At 44.2% G+C, this 21,871-nt stretch overlaps 1 protein-coding gene across 3 annotated transcripts in view; it reads left to right on the forward strand.

The window, feature by feature from the left end:
• Positions 1 to 21,871, forward strand: part of ralgps2 (Ral GEF with PH domain and SH3 binding motif 2) — a 677,925-nt gene that overhangs the window by 546,973 nt on the left and 109,081 nt on the right. For all 3 annotated transcript variants that reach the window (XM_072511682.1, XM_072511681.1, XM_072511683.1), the window contains exon 15: positions 128 to 182. In XM_072511682.1, coding sequence (XP_072367783.1) covers positions 128 to 182 — 55 coding nt within the window. The remainder of the gene's footprint in view (positions 1 to 127; positions 183 to 21,871) is intronic.

Raw genomic sequence — 21,871 nt, forward strand, 5'->3', positions numbered from 1 at the left:
TCCTGCTTTGGAGTAGGTAAAGAGAAATATTAATTGGTTGATACACCAACTTTGTAAAAGATACTTAACTTTAAATTGTCAGAAGAACAAGTTACAATGTGATAGTCCTCGACATTTTTTTTTTCAGGTAGCAGTGAGGGTTCAGAACTCAGTGAAGAGGTGTCATGGCCCGCATTTGAAAGGTAAGAGACTTTAAGAAAGCAGATGGAGATGGAGAATGCCTTCTGCTCCATCGAAAGAACAATGAGCACCTAACTGTGGCTTGTCTTATGGAGATATAGTGGCCTAAACCTTCCAATTCCGCCCACTGTGGGAACAGTTGTCAGTGTGATGGTAAATATGACAGATAAGCTAAAGATCCGTTGACTTTGGACGAGAATTTCTGCTCCTGGGGAAGGTGGAACCAAAAGGTTCTGCCCAATGGTTCCAAAGACCCATCAGTTCCAGGTATTTCCCTCAAGATGGATGGATCAATCTTTCTTCTGTACAGGATGGTTTGTGACCTGGATCATTCAAAGATTTACTGGCAGTGACAAAACTTCTCAAGAATATTATTTTTCTTCAGTCATATGCTTTTTAAAAATGTTGTGCTTTTCTGGGCATCCCAGTGCAAATGTGCTTGTGAAAGTAATATGTGTTACTTTTGCAACATTAGTGGCAATGAATTGCCACTGTTATCAAGTCTTGTTTGTTTTTTTACATAACTGAATGGCATTGAAGTACAAATATAATGATGCTGGAAAGTAGATGTTCAGTGAGATGAGCATTTAAATGGATAGGTAATGTCTTCCCCTGTTCTTAAAAAAAAAAATCAATGTAATGCATTGATAACCATTCCCAGTTTAAGAAATTTAAAAAGTTTTAAGACACCAATTTCCATTACCTAAATTAAACATCTTTGGTGCAGTAACATGATTCCGCTTTTATTTAGCTGGAAAAATGTCTGGTGATGGAAAGAGTGCGTCTTTGTTCAAAGTATGTAGCCATTTTAATGGGGAAAGCTTTTAATTTAGTAAAACGTCAATGTTGAAACCCTAAAGTCAGATTACACTCCACATGTCCAGTGACATAATGGAGCCACATAACATGTATTTTGGAACGATCTCCTCAAAATTGGCAGTGGCTACAGCTTCAGATTGACCCAAGACTGATCTGCACTGTCAGGCTTTTGAGTAAATAAATTTGAAAGCTGTTTGATGGGTTTTCTACAAGCAAAGTAAATTCTGATAGCATTAATTCTGACCCCCTGTGCATCCTTGATGTTAATTCTCCACTATTGATGACCATGCCTTCTGTTGTCAAAGCCTCCCTACCACTTTTCTCCTTTTTGAGTCATCGAACCTGATATCTTCTGATGTGGCTTGGTGTCATATTTAGTTCTATAATGCTTGTCTGCAGTGCCTTGTGACATTCTATTAGGGTGGGTGGTTAGCATTGTTGCTTCACAGCGCCAGGGTCCCAGGTTCGATTCCCGGCTTGGGTCACTGTCTGTGCAGACTCTACACGTTCTACCTGTGTCTGCGTGGGTTTCCTCCGGGTGCTCCGGTTTCCTCCCACAAGTCCCGAAAGACTTACTGTTAGATAATTTGGACATTCTGAATTCTCCCTTGTGTATGAACAGGTGCCGGAATGTGGCATCTCGGGGCTTTTCACAGTAACCTCTTTGCAGTGTTAATGTAAGCCGACTTGACAAGATTATTATAAGATTATTATATTATGTTACATTAAAGGCAATATGTAAATATAGATTGTTTTAACACTTAACATTGTCCCGTGTCAAAACGATGCAAAACTGTAATTAATACTATACTATGAATACACAATGCCACATATTCAAACATTGTCATACCTCAGATGCAGTTAATGAATAAAAACAGTGAAACAAATCTAATTGCTAACTAAGTAGTAATTCTAAAAAAGTTAAGAGTCCTCAGAATATAATAATGCATTTGAAGTTAATGCATGAGTATTTTATTAATGACCACAAAAATGTAGCATCATTTCAATTTCTACTAACTTTAGTTTAATTACTTGTTGTCGACATAAGACCATAAGACATAGGAGCAGAATTAGGCCACTCAGCCCATCGAGTCTGCTCCGCCATTCAATCATGGCTGATATTTTTCTCATCCCCATTCTCCTGCCTTCTCCCCATAACCCCTGATCCCCTTATTAATCAAGAACCTATCTATCTCTGTCTTAAAGACACTCAGTGATTTGGCCTCCACAGCCTTCTGCAGCAGAGTTGGCTTAAGGAATTCCTCCTCATCTCTGTTTTGAAGGATCGTCCCTTTAGTTTGAGATTGTGTCCTCTGCTTCTAGTTGTTGCTACAAGTGGAAACATCCTATCCACGACCACTCTCTCCAAGCCTCGCAGTATCCTGTAAGTTTCAATAAGATCCCCCCTCATCCTTTTAATCTCCAACGAGTACAGACCCAGAGTCCTCAACCGTTCCTCATATGACAAGCTCTTCATTTGAGGGATCATTCTTGTGAACCTCCTCTGGACCCTTTCCAAGGCCAGCACATCCTTCCTTAGATATGGAGCCCAAAACTGCTCACAATACTCCAAATGGGGTCTGACCAGAGCCTTATACAGCCTCAGAAGTATATCCGTGATTTTGTATTCTAGCCTTCTCGACATGAATGCTAACATTGCATTTGCATTCCTAACTGCCAACTGAACCTTAAGAGAATCTTGAACAAGGACTCCTAAGTCCCTTTGTGCTTCTGATTTCCTAAACATTTCCCCATTTAGGAAATAGTCTATGCCTCCATTCCTCCTTCCAAAGTGCATAGCCTCACTTTTCCACATTTTACTCCATCTGCCAGTTCTTTGTCCACTCTCCTAGCCTGTCCAAGTCCTTCTGCAGCCCCTCTGCTTCCTTAATACTACCTGTCCCTCTACAGATCTTTGTTTCATCTGCAAACTTAGCAACATTGTCTTCAGTTCCTTCTTCCAGATCATTAATGTATATTGTGAAAAGTTGTGGTTCCAACACCGACCCCCAAGGCACATCACCAGTCACCGGCTGCCATCCTGAAAAAGACCTCTTTTTCCCCACTCTCTGGCTTCTGCCAGTCAGCCACTCCTCTATCCATGCCAGGATCTTACCCTTAACACCATGGGGACACATACAATTAGTATTACTGTGATATGTTTCTCATGAATATGTGTGTCTATCAAGGGAATGGATATTATCACGGGGGAATGTTCCCGCCGTTGAGCACTCCAAATTGAGGCACTGCAGAACCAGCTGCAAACTATCCTGTGACCAATGGTCTGGGAACGGTGTCCTGCAGGCAGCATGCAGTGAAGCAGTTTGAACGGTGCCCTGCAGTTAGTTCTAGTTGAAAAAAATTAACCGAGAGGTACCAGGGATAAGTAAAAGTCAGAGCCAGCATAATAAAGTAAAGTGATGAGTCATTGTGATAAATAATACAAGGATTGATCAGCCAAAATAGAATTAGACAAAGAGGCTAAGTTAAGGTAAGAGGTGAATCTTTTAAAACTAAATAATTTGGAAAGTTAGCAAGTAAGACAAAGTATGTTTAAATTTAAGACATGGCAGGTGAGGTCAGCTGGTGGAATGTGTGACCGGTCATATGTGGGAAGTCATCCTTGATGACCACGTGCAGAAAGTGCTCCCAACTGCAGAAACTTGTATTTTGTGTTTCGGAGCTCAGGCAACGGCTGGAGACACTGTGGTGTATCCATGAGGCTGAGAGTTACGTGGATAAGACATTTAGAGAGGTGATCAGCCCGCAGCTCAAGGGACTGGAGGAAAGACGGGTAACAACCATGAGTCCAAGAGAAACAGGACAGCAGGGTCCCCTGGGGTCCCGCTCTCAATTCGGTTTTCCATTTTGGTCACAGTAAGAAGTCATACAACACCAGGCTAAAGCCCAACACGTTTCTTTTGAATCACTTGCTTTCAGAGCGTTGCTCCTTCATCAGGTGAGTGAAGTCCAACGCCGGCATCTCCACATCATTCCATTTTGGAAGCTGATGAGGGTGATGATTCCTCAAGGTGCAGTCAGCACCAAGATTCTGGCTCCACAACCAGCCTGCCTGTATAGGAGGGAAGGAAGAAGGCATGAAGAGCAATAGTGATAGGGGATTCATTAGGTAGGGGAACAGACAGGCGTTTCTGCAGCCGCAGATGTGACTGCAGGATGGTGTATTGCCTCCCTGAGATCAGGGTGATGGATTTCAGTGAACAGCTTCAGAGCATCCTAATGGGGAAAGATGATACCAACGATATAGGGAGAATGAAGGATGAGTTCTTGTATCAAGAATTCAGGGAGTTAGGCAGCAGATTAAAAAGCAGGATCTCTAGAGGTTCTAATCTCTGTCTTACTGCTGGTGCCATGTGTTGGCGAATACAGGAATAGGAGAATAGAGCAGATGAATCCAAAGAGAAAATGCTGGAAAATCTCAGCAGGTCTGGCAGCATCTGTAGGGAGAGAAAAGAGCTAATGTTTCGAGTGGGTCATCTGGACTCAAAACGTTAGCGCTTTTCTCTCCCTACAGATGCTGCCAAACCTGCTGAGATTTTCCAGCATTTTATCTTTAGTTTCAGATTCCAGCATCCGCAGTAATTTGCTTTTATCCAGAGCAGATGAATGCTTGACTCGTGCTATTGGGAGGAGTTTGAACTAGTTCGGCAGGGGAAAGGATACACAGAGCATCAGTACAATAGGGACACGTCATACAACAGTAAAAGAACCAAGACAGGGGGAGTTCAGCCATGTTGAGTTCCAAGGGAGTAAAGCCAGACTAGATGGCTACTTTAATGCTAGGTGTATTATACTAAGACTGATGAGTTAAGTGCATGAATTGACACATTGAATTGTGATATTGTTACCATCCCAGAGATGTGGTTGAGTGAGGGGTAGGACTAGCAACTCAACATTCGGAGTATAGGATCTTCAGGGGAGGGTGTAAAAGAGGAGGTGATGTTGTATTATTAATTAAGGAGTCAGTTACTGCAGTAAGGAGGAACGATATCTTGGAAGGGTCTTCAAATAAGCTTTGTGGGTAAAGCTTAGGAATAAAAAGGGAGCAGTAACATTGCCCCTAAACAGTCAGCAGGCAATAGAAGAACAGATATGTAGACAATTCACTAAGATGTGCAAAAATAATAATAATTGGGTAGTTATCTGAGGGATTCAACTTCCCCAATATGAATTGGGATAGTTTAAAAGATTTAGAGGGAGTGGATTTCTTGAAATGTATTCAGGAGAGCTTTTTGTGTAATGTGTAGAAGGGCCAACAAGGGACAACGCAGGTGTTTGGGGTGGCATTGGGAACATTTTAGTGATTGCGACCACAACATAGTACAATTTAACTTTGTTATGGAAAAGGAGAAAGATGGTCTCCAAAAACCAGTTTTTGATTGGGTGAAGGCAGATTTTATTAGAATATGGCAGGATCTGGCCAAAGTGCACTGGGAACAGCTTGTGGGGAAAATCTGCAGCAGAGCAGACGGAGGGCGGGGGTGGGGGGGGCAGCATTCAAAAAGGAAATGGGGAGAGTACAGGCACAACATGTTCTCTTTCGGGTGAAATTTAGGAACAACAAGCCCAGAGAACTGTGGATGACTCAGAATATTCAGGACTGGATAAGAAATAAAAGAGGGGCATTTAGCAAATCAATGGAGGCCTTAGTCGGGTATAGAAAGTGCAGAGGGGATCTTAAGGAGAGCAAAGAGAGACTATGAAAAAGCATTGGAGGGTAGAATTAGGGATAATCCCAAGATATCCTATCAGTATATTAAGGGGAAGAGGCTAACCAGGGGAAGAGGAAGGCCCATTAGAGACAAGCGGGGAGCTGGATGACATTGGTCGGATATTAAGCAAATACTTCACATCTGTGTTAACATGGGAGAAGGAGGATATAGGTACAGAATTTGAGGAGACGGACTGTGAGTTTCTTGAACGGTTTGACATAGGGAGTGAGGAGGTTGTGGTACTATCATAACTATCAGCATTACAAAGGTTAATGTAGTGTCGAGAGTAGTGTTATGGGCCAGGCTTTAGAGAACCTGAAGTGCATCATGGAGTTCACCTGACCCACAACTTTTACTCGATTGTGGTCTGGGGAGCACAATCTACAGGTGTGGTGTAGCGGAAATTTAAAAGTAATTTTTAAAGCAAAACAATGTTTATTCTATGAACTCAGTTAACCTTTTTAAAACATACAGTGAACATCTTAGAAACCATCAATTCAAATACACCCCCCAAAGAATACAACATTCTAAGTAATCATTAAACTTTCCTTTTAACATCCATAAGACAGAAATCCTTTTTACAGAAGCACATCAGGTTTAAATTATCTACTGAGAGCAGTTATCACTCTGAATTCACCAAATGAGAAAGAGATAGTCTTTAGATGGCAGCGAGATCGAAATTACACCTTTGGCTGGCTTCATCTCCAACACTAAAACGAAACCATAAAACACAGACACACCCAAGCTTTTTCTCAAAGCGAAACTAAAAAGCAGAGCCAGAGCTCAGCTCCACCCACACTCTGACATCACTGCAGCCACTTGAGCAGACAAACATTTCTTAAAGTGACATTCCTATGACACCTCCCCCCAAGAAGAAAAAATAAACCATCAAGTTCAAGATGGTTTCATTTTTCACCTTTCCGCTTTCCTTGAAGAAATGAAGACAGTAAATATACTTTATCGTTTAAAAAAACAACACACGCAAACAGGCATCATAACATAGTCCATTTTAGTAGTTCTTCCTCCAACTGGAATCCTTCTCGATTGACAGTCTCTTTGAACAAGAAGGTCTTTGCACGATCCATCCATTTCTCTACGCCTCGGCATTTCTCTTCAAAGTCAGATACTTTCGTTCAATCTGATCACAGAGTCCCTTGTAATTCTCCAACACAGCAGAATTGGTTATCACAGCTTTCAGGCAGTCAAATGCCTGTTCAAAACTCCGCTGTCCACTGGAATTTGTTACGCTTCATGAGCAAGTCCATCAGTGGAGCAACCATGCTGCAGAAATTTGGCCCAAATGTTCGATTAAAGCCACTCATGCCAAGAAATCGTAGTATTTCCCGTCATGTCGAGGGAATTAGAAACTCCCCAATAACTTTTGTTTTCACATCCCGTGGGACCATTCGACCCTGTCCAATTGTATGGCCAAGGAAAGTGACTTGGGCTTTTCCAAATTCACTTTTGGCTAGGTTTATCATCAAACCCGCCTCTTGAAGTCGATCGAAGAACTCCATCAAATGCTTCAAATGTTCTGTCCATGTCTAGCTAAAAAGAATCAGATCCTCGATGTATACCGCACAATTGGGTAATCCTGAAACAACTTTGTAAGTTAACCGTTGAAATGTGGCTGGGGCTTTTTCATGCAAAATGGCATAACTTTGAATTGGTATATACCATCTGGAGTCACAAAAGCTGAAATCTCCTTCGCCCTTTTGGATAAAGGTGCCTGCCAGTAACCTTTAAGTAAATCCAATTTAGAAATAAAAGCGGATTGTCCCACCTTCTCAATGCAATCCTCCAAGCGTGGGATAGGATAAGAGTCCGTTCTTGTAACTGCATTAACCTTTCTGTAGTCCACACACAACCATTGGGTATCGTCCGGTTGTGATACCATCACTATGGGTGAGCTCTATTGGCTGCAACCCACTTCAGTTATGCCATTTTTAAGCATACTTTCAATCTTCTTGTTAACCTGTACCAATTTTAAAGGGTTAAGTCTATATGGATATTGTCTAATTGGAACAGCATTTCCCACATCTACATCATGTATAGCGATTTTAGTACTTCCCAATTTATGTCCACAAACTTGCCTATGTGATATCAATAACTCTTTCAGGTCAGTCCGTTTTTTTCTCCGGAAGGTAAGTCAACAATGTATCCCAATTTTTAAGAACATCCTCGTTTTCCAATTCAATTTGAGGTATGTCAAATTCACAGTCATCTGGATTTGGTTCGTCACTTTGAGTTAGAATCATTAAAACCTCCTCCTTTTTCTCCTTCCCTTTCAAAGTACCTTTTAAGCATATTCACATGACACACTCGGTGAGTTTGCCTTCGATCTGGCGTTCTTACCACAGAATTCACATCACTTAATTTCCTTTCAATCTGATACGGTCCTCAAAACCTTGCTTTTACAGGTTCACCTACCACTGGTAACAATACTAAAACTTTATCTCCACAGGCAAAACTACGAGCTTTGGATTTCTTGTCCGCTACCCGTTTCATCACAGGTTGTGCAACTGTTAAATGTTGTCTCGCCAATTCCCCTGCTCTGTTTAATCATTCCCTGAAATTTGACATGTAATCCAATAATGTAAGTTCTGATTTCTCACTCACCAATTTTTGCTGAATCAATTTAAGTGGTCCTCTTACCTCATGACCAAAAATTAGTTCAAATGGACTGAATTTGGTTGACTCATTAGGTGCATCCCTAATTGCAAACAGTACGAATGGAATTCCTTTATCCCAATCCTCTGGCTAATCTTGACAATAAGCCCTCAACACTGTCTTTAATGTCTGATGCCACCTTTCTAATGCTCCCTGCGATTCTGGATGGTATGCAGTTGATTTAAATTGTTTTATTCCTAAACTATCCGTAACTTCTTTGAATGACCTTGAGGTAAAATTTGATCCTTGATTCGATTGTATTTCTGTGGGTAGTCCCTATCTAGTAAAGAATTTAAGTAACTCTTCCATAATCTTTTTAGCTGTAATATTACGTACTGGAAGAGCCTCTGGAAACCTAGTAGACACATCCATTATAGTCAAAGGATATTGATTCCCACTTTTTGTTTTAGGAAGCGGTCCTACGCAATCAATTAGGACCCTTGTAAAAGGTTCCTCAAATGCTGGAATGGGTATTAAGGGTGCTGGTTTTATCACTGCTTGAGGTTTCCCTATCACTTGACATGTGACACGATCAACAAAATTTAACTACATCTGTTTGATAAGGTTCCCCACGGTAGGCTACTGCAGAAAATACGGAGGCATGGAATTCAGGGTGATTTAGCAGTTTGGATCAGAAATTGGCTAGCTGGAAGAAGACAAAGGGCGGTGGTTGATGGGAAATGTTCAGACTGGAGTCCAGTTACTAGTGGTGTACCACAAGGATCTGTTTTGGGGCCACTGCTGTTTGTCATTTTTATAAATGACCTGGAGGAGGACGTAGAAGGATGGGCGAGTAAATTTGCAGATGACACTAAAGTCGGTGGAGTTGTGGACACTGTGGAAGTATGTTACAAGTTACAGAGGGACATAGATAAGCTGCAGCGCTGGGCTGAGAGGTGGCAAATGGAGTTTAATGCAGAAAAGTGTGAGGTGATTCATTTTGGAAGGAATAACAGGAAGACAGAATACTCAGCTAATGGTAAGATTCTTTTTTTTTTAAATAAATATATTATTGAAAATTTTTGGTCAACCAACACAGTACATTGTGCATCCTTTACACAATATTATAACAACACAAATAACAATGACCTATTTTATAAACAAAAAATGAATAAATAATAAATAACAAAAATGAAAACTAGCCCTAATTGGCAACTGCCTTGTCACAAGTAACACTCTCCAAAAATATAATTTAACAGTCCAATATATAATTATCTGTAGCAACGACCTATACATATTATACAGTATATATTAACAACCCTGAGAGTCCTTCTGGTTCCTCCTCCTCCTCCCCCCCCCCCCCCCCCCGATCCTGGGCTGCTGCTGCTGCCTTCTTTTTCCCATTCCGTCTATCTTTCTGCGAGGTATTCGACGAACGGTTGCCACCGCCTGGTGAACCCTTGAGCCGACCCCCTTAGGACGAACTTAATCCGCTCTAGCTTTATAAACCCCGCCATGTCATTTATCCAGGTCTCCACCCCCGGGGGCTTGGCTTCTTTCCACATTAGCAATATCCTGCGCCGGGCTACTAGGGACGCAAAGGCCAAAACATCGGCCTCTCTCGCCTCCTGCACTCCCGGCTCTTGTGCAACCCCAAATATAGCCAACCCCCAGCTTGGTTCGACCCGGACTCCTACTACTTTTGAAAGCACCTTTGTCACCCCCATCCAAAACCCCTGTAGTGTCGGGCATGACCAAAACATATGAGTATGATTCGCTGGGCTTCTCGAGCACCTCGCACACCTATCCTCCACCCCAAAAAATTTACTGAGCCGTGCTCCAGTCATATGCGCCCTGTGTAATACCTTAAACTGAATCAGGCTTAGCCTGGCACATGAGGACGACGAGTTTACCCTGCTTAGGGCATCTGCCCACAGCCCCTCCTCGATCTCCTCCCCCAGCTCTTCTTCCCATTTCCCTTTTAGTTCATCTACCATAGTCTCCCCTTCGTCCCTCATTTCCCTATATATATCTGACACCTTACCATCCCCCACCCATGTCTTTGAGATCACTCTGTCCTGCACCTCTTGTGTCGGGAGCTGCGGGAATTCCCTCACCTGTTGCCTCGCAAAAGCCCTCAGTTGCATATACCTGAATGCATTCCCTTGGGGCAACCCATATTTCTCGGTCAGCGCTCCCAGACTCGCGAACTTCCCATCCACAAACAGATCTTTCAGTTGCGTTATTCCTGCTCTTTGCCACATTCCATATCCCCCATCCATTCCCCCCGGGGCAAACCTATGATTGTTTCTTATCGGGGACCCCCCCAAGGCTCCAGTCTTTCCCCTATGCCGTCTCCACTGTCCCCAAATCTTCAGTGTAGCCACCACCACCGGGCTTGTGGTGTAGTTCCTCGGTGAGAACGGCAATGGGGCTGTCACCATAGCCTGTAGGCTAGTCCCCCTACAGGACGCCCTCTCTAATCTCTTCCACGCCGCTCCCTCCTCCTCTCCCATCCACTTACTCACCATTGAAATATTAGCGGCCCAATAATACTCAGGCTCGGTAGTGCCAGCCCCCCCCTATCCCTGCTACGCTGTAAGAATCCCTTCCTCACTCTCGGGGTCTTCCCGGCCCACACAAAACCCATGATGCTCTTTTCAATCCTTTTAAAAAAAGCCTTCATGATCACCACCGGGAGGCACTGAAACACAAAGAGGAATCTCGGGAGGACCACCATCTTAACCGCCTGCACCCTCCCTGCCAGTGACAGGGATACCATATCCCATCTCTTCAAATCCTCCTCCATCTGTTCCACCAACCGCGTTAAATTTAACCTATGCAATGTGCCCCAATTCTTAGCTAACTGGATCCCCAGGTAACGAAAGTCCCTTGTTACCTTCCTCAACGGTAGGTCCTCTATTTCTCTACTCTGCTCCCCTGGATGCACCACAAACAACTCACTTTTCCCCATGTTCAATTTATACCCTGAAAAATCCCCAAACTCCCCAAGTATCTGCATTATTTCTGGCATCCCCTCCGCCGGGTCCGCCACGTATAGTAGCAAATCGTCCGCATACAAAGATACCCGGTGTTCTTCTCCTCCCCTAAGTACTCCCCTCCACTTCTTGGAACCCCTCAACGCTATCGCCAGGGGCTCAATCGCCAGTGCAAACAATAATGGGGACAGAGGGCATCCCTGCCTTGTCCCTCTATGGAGCCAAAAATATGCAGATCCCCGTCCATTCGTGACCACGCTCGCCACTGGGGCCCTATACAACAACTGCACCCATCTAACATACCCCTCTCCAAAACCAAATCTCCTCAACACCTCCCACAAATAATCCCACTCCACTCTATCAAATGCTTTCTCGGCATCCATCGCCACTACTATCTCCGTTTCTCCCTCTGGTGGGGCCATCATCATTACCCCTAACAACCTCCGTATATTCGTGTTCAGCTGTCTCCCCTTCACAAACCCAGTTTGGTCCTCGTGGACCACCCCCGGGACACATTCCTCTATTCTCATTGCCATTACCTTGGCCAGGATCTTGGCATCTACATTTAGGAGGGAAATAGGTCTATAGGACCCGCATTGTAGCGGGTCCTTTTCCTTCTTTAAGAGAAGCGATATCGTTGCTTCAGACATAGTCGGGGGCAGTTGTCCCCTTTCCTTTGCCTCATTAAAGGTCCTCGTCAGTACCGGGGCGAGAAAGTCCACATATTTTCTATAGAATTCGACTGGGAATCCATCCGGTCCCGGGGCCTTTCCCGCCTGCATGCTCCTAATTCCTTTCACCACTTCTTCTACCTCGATCTGTGCTCCCAGTCCCACCCTTTCCTGCTCTTCCACCTTGGGAAATTCCAGCCGATCCAAGAAGCCCATCATTCTCTCCCTCCCATCCGGGGGTTGAGCTTCATATAATTTTTTATAAAATGTCTTGAACACTCCATTCACTCTCTCTGCTCCCCGCTCCATCTCTCCTTCCTCATCCCTCACTCCCCCTATTTCCCTCGCTGCTCCCCTTTTCTTCAATTGGTGTGCCAGCAACCTGCTCGCCTTCTCCCCATATTCGTACTGTACACCCTGTGCCTTCCTCCATTGTGCCTCTGCAGTGCCCGTAGTCAGCAAGTCAAATTCTACATGTAACCTTTGCCTTTCCCTGTACAGTCCCTCCTCCGGTGCTTCCGCATATTGTCTGTCCACCCTCAAAAGTTCTTGCAGCAACCGCTCCCGTTCCTTACTCTCCTGCTTCCCTTTATGTGCCCTTATTGATATCAGCTCCCCTCTAACCACCGCCTTCAACGCCTCCCAGACCACTCCCACCTGGACCTCCCCATTATCATTGAGTTCCAAGAACTTTTCAATGCACCCCCTCACCCTTAGACACACCCCCTCATCTGCCATTAGTCCCATGTCCATTGTCCAGGGTGGGCGCCCTCCTGTTTCCTCCCCTATCTCCAAGTCCACCCAGTGTGGAGCGTGATCCGAAATGGCTATAGCCGTATACTCCGTTCCCCTCACCTTCGGGATCAACGCCCTTCCCAGCACAAAAAAGTCTATTCGCGAGTAGACTTTATGGACATAGGAGAAAAACGAGAACTCCTTACTCCTAGGTCTGCTAAATCTCCACGGGTCTACACCTCCCATCTGCTCCATAAAATCTTTAAGTACCTTGGCTGCTGCCGGCCTCCTTCCAGTCCTGGACTTCGACCTATCCAGCCCTGGTTCCAACACCGTATTAAAATCTCCCCCCATTATCAGCTTTCCCATCTCTAGGTCCGGAATGCGTCCTAGCATCCGCCTCATAAAATTGGCATCATCCCAGTTCGGGGCATATACGTTTACCAAAACCACCGTCTCCCCCTGTAGTTTGCCACTCACCATCACGTATCTGCCCCCGTTATCCGCCACTATAGTCTTTGCCTCGAACATTACCCGCTTCCCCACTAATATAACCACCCCCCTGTTTTTCGCATCTAGCCCCGAATGGAACACCTGCCCCACCCATCCTTTGCGTAGCCTAACCTGGTCTATCAGTTTCAGGTGCGTTTCCTGTAACATAACCACATCTGCCTTAAGTTTCTTAAGGTGTGCGAGTACCCGTGCCCTCTTTATCGGCCCGTTCAGCCCTCTCACGTTCCACGTGATCAGCCGAGTTGGGGGGCTTCCTACCCCCCCCCACCCCCCCCTTGTCGATTAGCCATCACCTTTTTCCAGCTCCTCACCCGGTTCCCACGCAGCTGTATCTCCCCCAGGCGGTGCCCCCCCGCCCATCCTCTCCCATACCAGCTCCCCCCTCTCCCCAGCAGCAGCAACCCAGTAATTCCCCCCTCCCACCCCCCCCCCCCCCCCGCTAGATCCCCCGCTAGCGTAATTACTCCCCCCATGTTGCTCCCAGAAGTCAGCAAACTCTGGCCGACCTCGGCTTCCCCCCGTGACCTCGGCTCGCACCGTGCGACGCCCCCTCCTTCCTGCTTCTCTATTCCCGCCATGATTATCATAGCGCGGGAACCAAGCCCGCGCTTCTCCCTTGGCCCCGCCCCCAATGGCCAACGCCCCATCTCCTCCACCTCCCCTCCTCCCCCCATCACCACCTGTGGGAGAGAGAAAAGTTACCACATCGCAGGATTAGTACATAAAACCCTTTCCCCCCTTTTTAACCTCCCTCTTTGCCCCCCACTTTCGCCCCACCACTTTGTTCAAACGTTCTTTTTAATAACCCGCTCATTCCAGTTTTTCTTCCACAATAAAAGTCCACGCTTCATCCGCCGTCTCAAAGTAGTGGTGCCTCCCTCGATATGTGACCCACAGTCTTGCCGGTTGCAGCATTCCAAATTTTATCTTTTTATGAGGCACCGCCTTGGCCCGATTAAAGCTCGCCCTCCTTCTCGCCACCTCTGCACTCCAGTCTTGATAAACGCGGATCACCGCGTTCTCCCATTTACTGCTCCGAGTTTTCTTTGCCCATCTAAGGACCATTTCTCTATCCTTAAAACGGAGGAATCTCACCACTATGGCTCTGGGAATTTCTCCTGCTCTCGGTCCTCGCGCCGTCACTCGGTATGCTCACTCCACCTCCAACGGACCCGCCGGGGTCTCCGCTCCCATTAACGAGTGCAGCATCGTGCTCACATATGCCCCGACGTCCGCTCCCTCCACACCTTCAGGAAGACCAAGAATCCTCAGGTTGTTCCTCCTTGCGTTGTTTTCCAGTGTCTCCAACCTTTCCACACATCGTTTCTGATGTGCCTCCTGCGTCTCCGTCTTCACCACCAGGCCCTGTATGTCGTCCTCATTCTCGGCTGCCTTTGCCTTCACGACCCGAAGCTCCCGCTCCTGGGTCTTTTGTTCCTCCTTTAGCCCTTCGATCGCCTGTAGTATCGGGGCCAACAGCTCTCTCTTCATTTCCTTTTTGATCTCTTCCACACAGCATTTCAAGAACTCTTGTTGTTCAGGGCCCCATGTTAAACTGCCACCTTCCGACGCCATCTTGGTTTTTGCTTGCCTTCCTTGCCGCTGTTCTAAAGGATCCACTGCAATCCGGCCACTTTCTCCTCCTTTTTCCATCCGTATCCAGGGGGGATTCCCTTCTGGTTTACCGCACAGTGTTTTAAGCCGTCAAAATTGCCGTTGGGGCTCCTATCAAGAGCCCAAAAGTCCGTTTCACCGGGAGCTGCCGAAACGTGCGACTCAGCTGGTCATCGCCGCACCCGGAAGTCAATGGTAAGATTCTTGACAGTGTGGATGAGCAGAGAGATCACGGTGTCCATTTACATAGATCCCTGAAAGTTGCCACCCAGGTTGAGAGGGTTGTTAAGAAGGCGTAAGGTGTGTCAGCTTTTATTGGTAGACGGATTGACTTTCGGAGCCATGAGGTCATGTTGCAGCTGTACAAAACTCTGGTGCAGCCGCATTTGGAGTATTGCGTGCAATTCTGGTCGCCGCATTATAGGATGTGAAGCATTGGAAAGGGTGCAGAGGAGATTTACCAGAATGTTGCCTGGTATGGAGGGAAGATCTTTTGAGGAAAGGCTGAGGGACTTGAGGCTGTTTTTCTTAGAGAGAAGAAGGTTAAGAGGTGACTTAATTGAGGCATACAAGATGATCAGAGGATTGCATAGGATGGACAGTGAGAGCCTTTTTCCTCGGATGGTGATGTCTAGCACGAGGGGACATAGCTTTAAATTGAGGAGAGATAGATATAAGACAGATGTCAGAGGTAGGTTCTTTACTCAGAGAGTAGTAAGGGCATGGAATGCCCTGCCTGCAATAGTAGTGGACTCGCCAACACTAAGGGCATTCAAATGGTCATTGGATAGACATTTGGACGATAAGGGCATAGTGTAGATGGGCTTTAGAATGGTTTCACAGGTCGGCGCAAAATCGAGAGCCGAAGGGCCTGTACTGCGCTGTAATGTTCTATGTTCTATGTATGTAGTCCAGGCCAATAAAAATGTTTTTGGATATTAGCTTGAGTTTTCTTTACTCCCAAATGACCTCCCACTGGCACTTTATGTGCAACTCGCAACACCTCCTTTCTATACCCTACTGGAAATACTATTTGATGAACTTCTGCCCACTTTTCATCCGCCTGCGTATGTTGTTAAGTAATGGGTTAAGAGACATTGCAATTAGTTGTCTCATTTATGTTACAGTAAGAAGTCTTACAACACCAGGTTAAAGTCCAACAGGTTTGTTTCGATGTCACTAGCTTTCGGAGCGCTGCTCCTTCCTCGGGTGATTCACCTGAGGAAGGAGCAGCGCTCCGAAAGCTAGTGACATCGAAACAAACCTGTTGGACTTTAACCTGGTGTTGAAAGACTTCTTACTGTGCTCACCCCAGTCCAACACCGGCATCTCCACATCGTTTATGTTAAGTATCCATTAATTGACACCGATATGTAAAGGGGCTTTAGGTGGCCTCTGTCAGGTGGTGTGTTAAGAGTTTTGTGCAGAGGCTGTGGAACTGAAATAAATGGTGTTTGGTGAAAAGGAACAAGAACTTTAGACTCTTCATATCACAGCAACTAAAACGGCTAACAATTGGTAGCAGAGGATGATTGCTGTGTAAATGTGAAGGGTTGAAGATACAACTTTTCCAGATCAAACCAAGGAGTGAGTGAGAAAAGAAAAAAAAAAGAGATATATGGCTGAACCGAGGATAAAGACGGCTGGATATGACTATCCTCCCTTATTTTCTGAAAGGGAATTGTACGACCAATGGAGAAGTGCAGTAGTTATGTGGACTAAGGTAACTGCTTTGGGAAAGAGAAAACAAGGTATGGCATTGGCTCTTTCTCTACCATATGGCAGTAAAATCCGAAACAAAGTGCTTTCTGAGCTGGAATTGGAAGTGTTAGACTCAGAAGAAGGTCTGGAGACTGTATTACATTGTATGGATAAGATTTATAAGAAAGATGACTTGTTAAGTGTGTATGAAGCATGGTCGGATTTTGATAAGTTACGGAAAATGGAGGATATCTCCATGGAAGACTATATAATGGAATTTGGCAGACTATATAAAAGGCTGCAGAAACACAATCTGGAATTTCCACAGTCTGTGTTGGCCTTTAAATTACTTGACTGTGCTAAAGTGAGCAACATGGATAGGCTCCTTGTTTTGACAGGAGTTCAGTTTACTGATAAGGATACCTTATTCGAACAGATGACAAAAGCTTTACAAAAGTTTCTGGGGAAACATTTGATTCCGATGGCTCTGATGACCCAAATAGGTCAGCCTGCAATAAGGCAGAATATGGAAGATCCACTAGTAACAGGATGGCGAAATCGTATGGCTACGAACAGGGCTCAAGACTATAGACGGAGACCGAGACAAGGAAATTATGAAGACAGAAACCCAGTTAGAACCTACAATAGGAAGATGAACCCCAGAAATGCACGGGGCGTGATAAATCGATGTTTTCGATGTGACTCTCAATACCATTATGCTTTCAACTGTCCAACTCGTTATGATAGAATGTTTGAAGCGACACATGACACGGAAGAGTCAGAAGAGGAAAAAGATAATAACCAGAAAGAAGGCATTGTCCTATTGACAAGCAGTTTTACGCCGGTAATGAGGGTGTTGGTTGCAGAATCCTTCAACTGTGCTGTATTGGACAGTGGCTGTGCACACCTACTGTGTGTGGAATTGACTGGTTAAAATGTTACCTGGACTCTTTGAATGCTGAAAATCGTAACAAGGTTAAGGAATTTGAAAGTTCCACAAGTTTCAGGTTTGGGGATGATAATACTCTGAAGTCGCTGAAAAGAGTGGTGATCCCTTGCAATATTGCCGGAGTGAATCATTTCATTAGCACGGATGTTGTATCAAGTGAGATACCTTTGCTTGTGAGCAGACCGTTAATGAAAAAAGCACACATGAAACTGGATATGGAACAGGATAAGGCAACAGTTTTTGGAAAGACGGTGGACTTACAATTTACACAGTCGGGACACTATTGTATTCCATTACTGACAAATAATTTTTCAAGTAGAGTGGTTAAGGATGTGTTAATGGCAGTTGAAAATGCGACTTTAGCTGATAAAAGCTTGTGGTATTAAAACTGCATAGGCAATTTGCACATCCGTCTCCTCGGAGGCTGAAAAATTTATTAAAGGATGCAGGGGTACGGGATGACGACTATACTAAACTGATAGAACAGGTTAGTGACCGCTGTGAAGTTTGTAGGAAGTACAGAAGGACACCAGCATGACCGATAGTAACCCTACCTTCGGCCAGGGATTTTCACGACATTGTGGCCATGGACCTTAAGATCTGGGATAAAGCACATAATATATTTATTTTGCATTTTGTAGATTTAGCAACCAGATTTAGTCAATCAACGATTGTATGAAGTAAAGAAAAGAGAGTAATTCTGGATCAAATCGTGGAAAAATGGATAGGGACAGGAATGGGTCCACCGGCAAAATTCCTTACGGACAATGGGGGAGAATTTGCTAATGATGATTTAGGGATATGTGTGAAAACATGAATATCAGAGTTATGAATACGGCTGCAGAAAGCCCATTTAGTAATGGGGTCTGTGAAAGAAATCATGCTGTCATCAATGACATGCTTCGGAAAATTTTGGCAGATCGACCAAATTGCCGGCTAAATTCAGCTTTAGCATGGGCAGTACATGCAAAGAATTCATTGCAGATGGTTGGGGGCTACAGTCCTTATCAATTAGTGTTTGGTACAAATCCTAACATTCCGTCCATTTTGGATGACCAGCCTCCAGCTTGGGAGGGGACTACAATTAGCTCTGGTTTTGCTGAACATTTAAATGCATTACATAGCAGTAGAAAAGCTTTTTTGGAAGCAGAAGTCTCTGAAAGAATTCGCAGGAGCTTTAAGATATAACGTACGGCCATCAGATGCCGCGTTTCAGCAAGGAGGCATGGTATACTATAAGAGAGACAATTCTAATGAATGGAAAGGTCCAGGGAAGATCATAGGCATAGATGGCAAAACAATTATTTTGCAACATGGTAATCAAACTGTTAGGGTACATTCATCAAGGATAATGGGTACAGATTACAAATTTTCAAATTTAGACAGAGCAGACAGACATGACAAGGAACCAGAGTCATCTGGTACACATGTGTTACAGAACTATGAAGACCAATTAACTGATATAGACAGGGTTTCTGTGGAGGAACACAACACTTCTGGTGAATTAGAACAGGCCATTTTTCCGAAAGGGCAACTGCCAAAAGTTGGTACAAAAGTGACATACTTGACTGAAGGGTCTAGTCAATGGAAGGATGCAACTGTTATTAGTAGAGCAGGGAAGGCCACTGGAAAGTATAAACATTGGTTGAATGTACAGCATTCAGGGGAAGGAGTCAAGACAATGGATTGGGAAAGCGAAGTTCAAAAATGGTGGGCACAGAAACGCAGTGCTAGTTCAGATAGTACATCGGATAGTGAACAGGTCCGCAGGAAAAGGTTGAGAACTATTGAAAGGACATCCCACAGCAGAAGGGAAAGATCAAGCAGTAGCAGTACAGAACGCGATATCAGGCGGGAGAGGGGACGTAGTTTGTCAAGATCTCGGAACATGAGTAAGACGACGAATACTAATAGGAGTAGAAGCCCATATGAACGTGAGATTTTGGTGGCTTCAAATAAATTTGATGAAAAAGTTATTAAAGAAGCTAAACAGCAAGGATTGCATAGTTGGAGTGAATTTGGGGTATACACGGAAGTACCAGATAGGGGACAAAGAGCTCTATCCCACAGATGGATTTGCACGGAAAAGGTTCTTCCGGATGGAACTTATAAGGCAAAGGCCAGGCTTGTGGCAAGGAGATTTGAAGAAAACTCAGAAGATCAGGATATAAGGGTAGATTCACCTACAGCAGGAAAGGTTATTTTCAAGATCTTCTTGGCTCTATTAGCCACAAAGGCATGGGAATGCAAATCTATAGATATAAAAGCTGCCTTTTTGCAGGGGCATCAGCTCCAGAGAGACATTTTTCTCCGTCCTCCTAAAGAAGCAGCTAACACAGAAGGGGTACTCTGGAAGTTGAACAAATGTGTATATGGATTAAATGATGCATCTAACGTCTGGTATTTTTCGGTAAGGTCAGTTTTGTTAAAGTTAGGCTGTTGCCAGTTGAAAGCAGATCTGTAATGTTTTACTGGCACTATAAAGGAAATCTTTCTGGCATTTTTATGATGCATGTCGATGATTTTTTGTGGGGTGGGACTAGTGATTTTGAAGCTATTGTAATCTCTGGTTTGAGGAAAGAATTCAGGGTTGGAAGTCAAGCTTCCGGTGCATTTAAATATATTAGACTGGAAATTGGACAGACTAAGTTAGGGGCAACTTTATGTCAGCAATCTTATTTGGAAAGCATCAGCCCAATAGCAATTAGTCGTGGCCGAGTTTCACAAAAAGACGCAATGGTTTCAAAGATAGAAAAAGAGCAACTGCGAAGTTTAATTGGGCAACTGAACTGGTTAGGTAGACAGACTAGACCGGACGTGAGTTTTGATGTCTTAGTGTTGAGTACAAAAATGAATGATCCCAAAGTGGAAGACATAATAAGAGCAAATAAAGCGTTGGCCAAACTAAAAATGCAGGAGTGTGTTTTGAAGTTCCCGGTTTTAGGTGACCTTCAGCACTTGAAACTCATAGTTTATAGTGATGCGTCCTACGCAAATTTATGTGATGGGGTTTCAAGCGCAGGAGGTTTTATAATTTTCCTTTTGGGGAACAATGGTAAATGTTGCCCGCTTGTGTGAGAAACAAAGAAAATAAGGAGAGTGGTCAAAAGCACTTTGGCTGCTGAGATGTTACGCCTTGTAGAGGCGGTGGATATGGCCTTTTATATAAGTACGATATTGACAGAAATTTTGGGATTAGGGGATTTGGGTAAAATCCCTATTGACTGTCACATTGACAAATCCCTGTGGGAAGATGTGCACTCTACAAAAAGTGTCAATGAAAAGAGATTACGGATAGACATCGCAAGTTTGAAGCAGATGTTGGACAGAGGGGAAATAACAAAAATTAAATGGGTCGACAGGAGCTATCAACTGTCAGACTGTTTTACGAAAAGAGGGGCAAGTTCACAGAAACGTTTGGATATTGTTAATGAAGGGCGATTGTTTCTGTGACTGTTTTTTTTCTTTCTCGTCCAAACAAAAAAAAAGGGAGGGAGCCATGTGTGTTTTTGAGTTTCTCAATTTTGTTTTCACCTAATTTTTTTTTTTCTCCAAGGAAGGGGAGACTGTTAAGTAATGGGTGAAGAGATATTGCAATTCGTTGTCTCATTTATGTTAAGTATCCATTAATTGACACTGATATGTAAAGGGGCTTCAGGTGGCCTCTGTCAGGTGGTGTGTTAAGAGTTCTGTGCAGAGGCTGTGGAAGTGAAATAAATGGCGTTTGGTGAAAAGGAACAAGAACTTTAGACTCTTCATATCACAGCAACTAAAACGGCTAACATATGTAAAAGTCTCCATTTTCTCACCAATACATCACTTTTACGGTAATAACACCCTGGTACACACTCCGATTCCTCTTCCATGTATGCCTTCTGATACATCAGGTTTATTTCTACATCTTTCTGTTGTAACTCCGCCAATTTTCCTGAACTAAAAATATCCACCTCATCCTCCACCTGTTCTTGTTCTTTTTCAACCATCTGATCAAAAATCATTTCTGATAATTGCACTTCAACTTTATCTTCACTCTTTGATTTCTCCTCTTGTCTCAACCTGTGACTTTGTGAACTTGTTACTACACAATCCGGAGAAATCCCAGGATACTCGTCCTTCAACACTTCAGTTGTCTGATTTTCCACTGGCTTATCAACCACAGTAGGCATCACTCCCACCTGCGATCCAGCTATATCATTACCCAAGATAAACTGTATTCCTGGACAAGATAATTTCTCTATTACTCCTACTACCACTTCACCACTCTTCACTGGACTTTCCAACCTTACCTTATATAATGGAACACTACTCTTCTCACCCTGAATTCCACATATTACCACCTTTTCTGGC

The sequence above is a fragment of the Scyliorhinus torazame genome, chromosome 7, assembly GCF_047496885.1.
Source record: "Scyliorhinus torazame isolate Kashiwa2021f chromosome 7, sScyTor2.1, whole genome shotgun sequence".
NCBI lineage: Eukaryota > Metazoa > Chordata > Chondrichthyes > Carcharhiniformes > Scyliorhinidae > Scyliorhinus > Scyliorhinus torazame.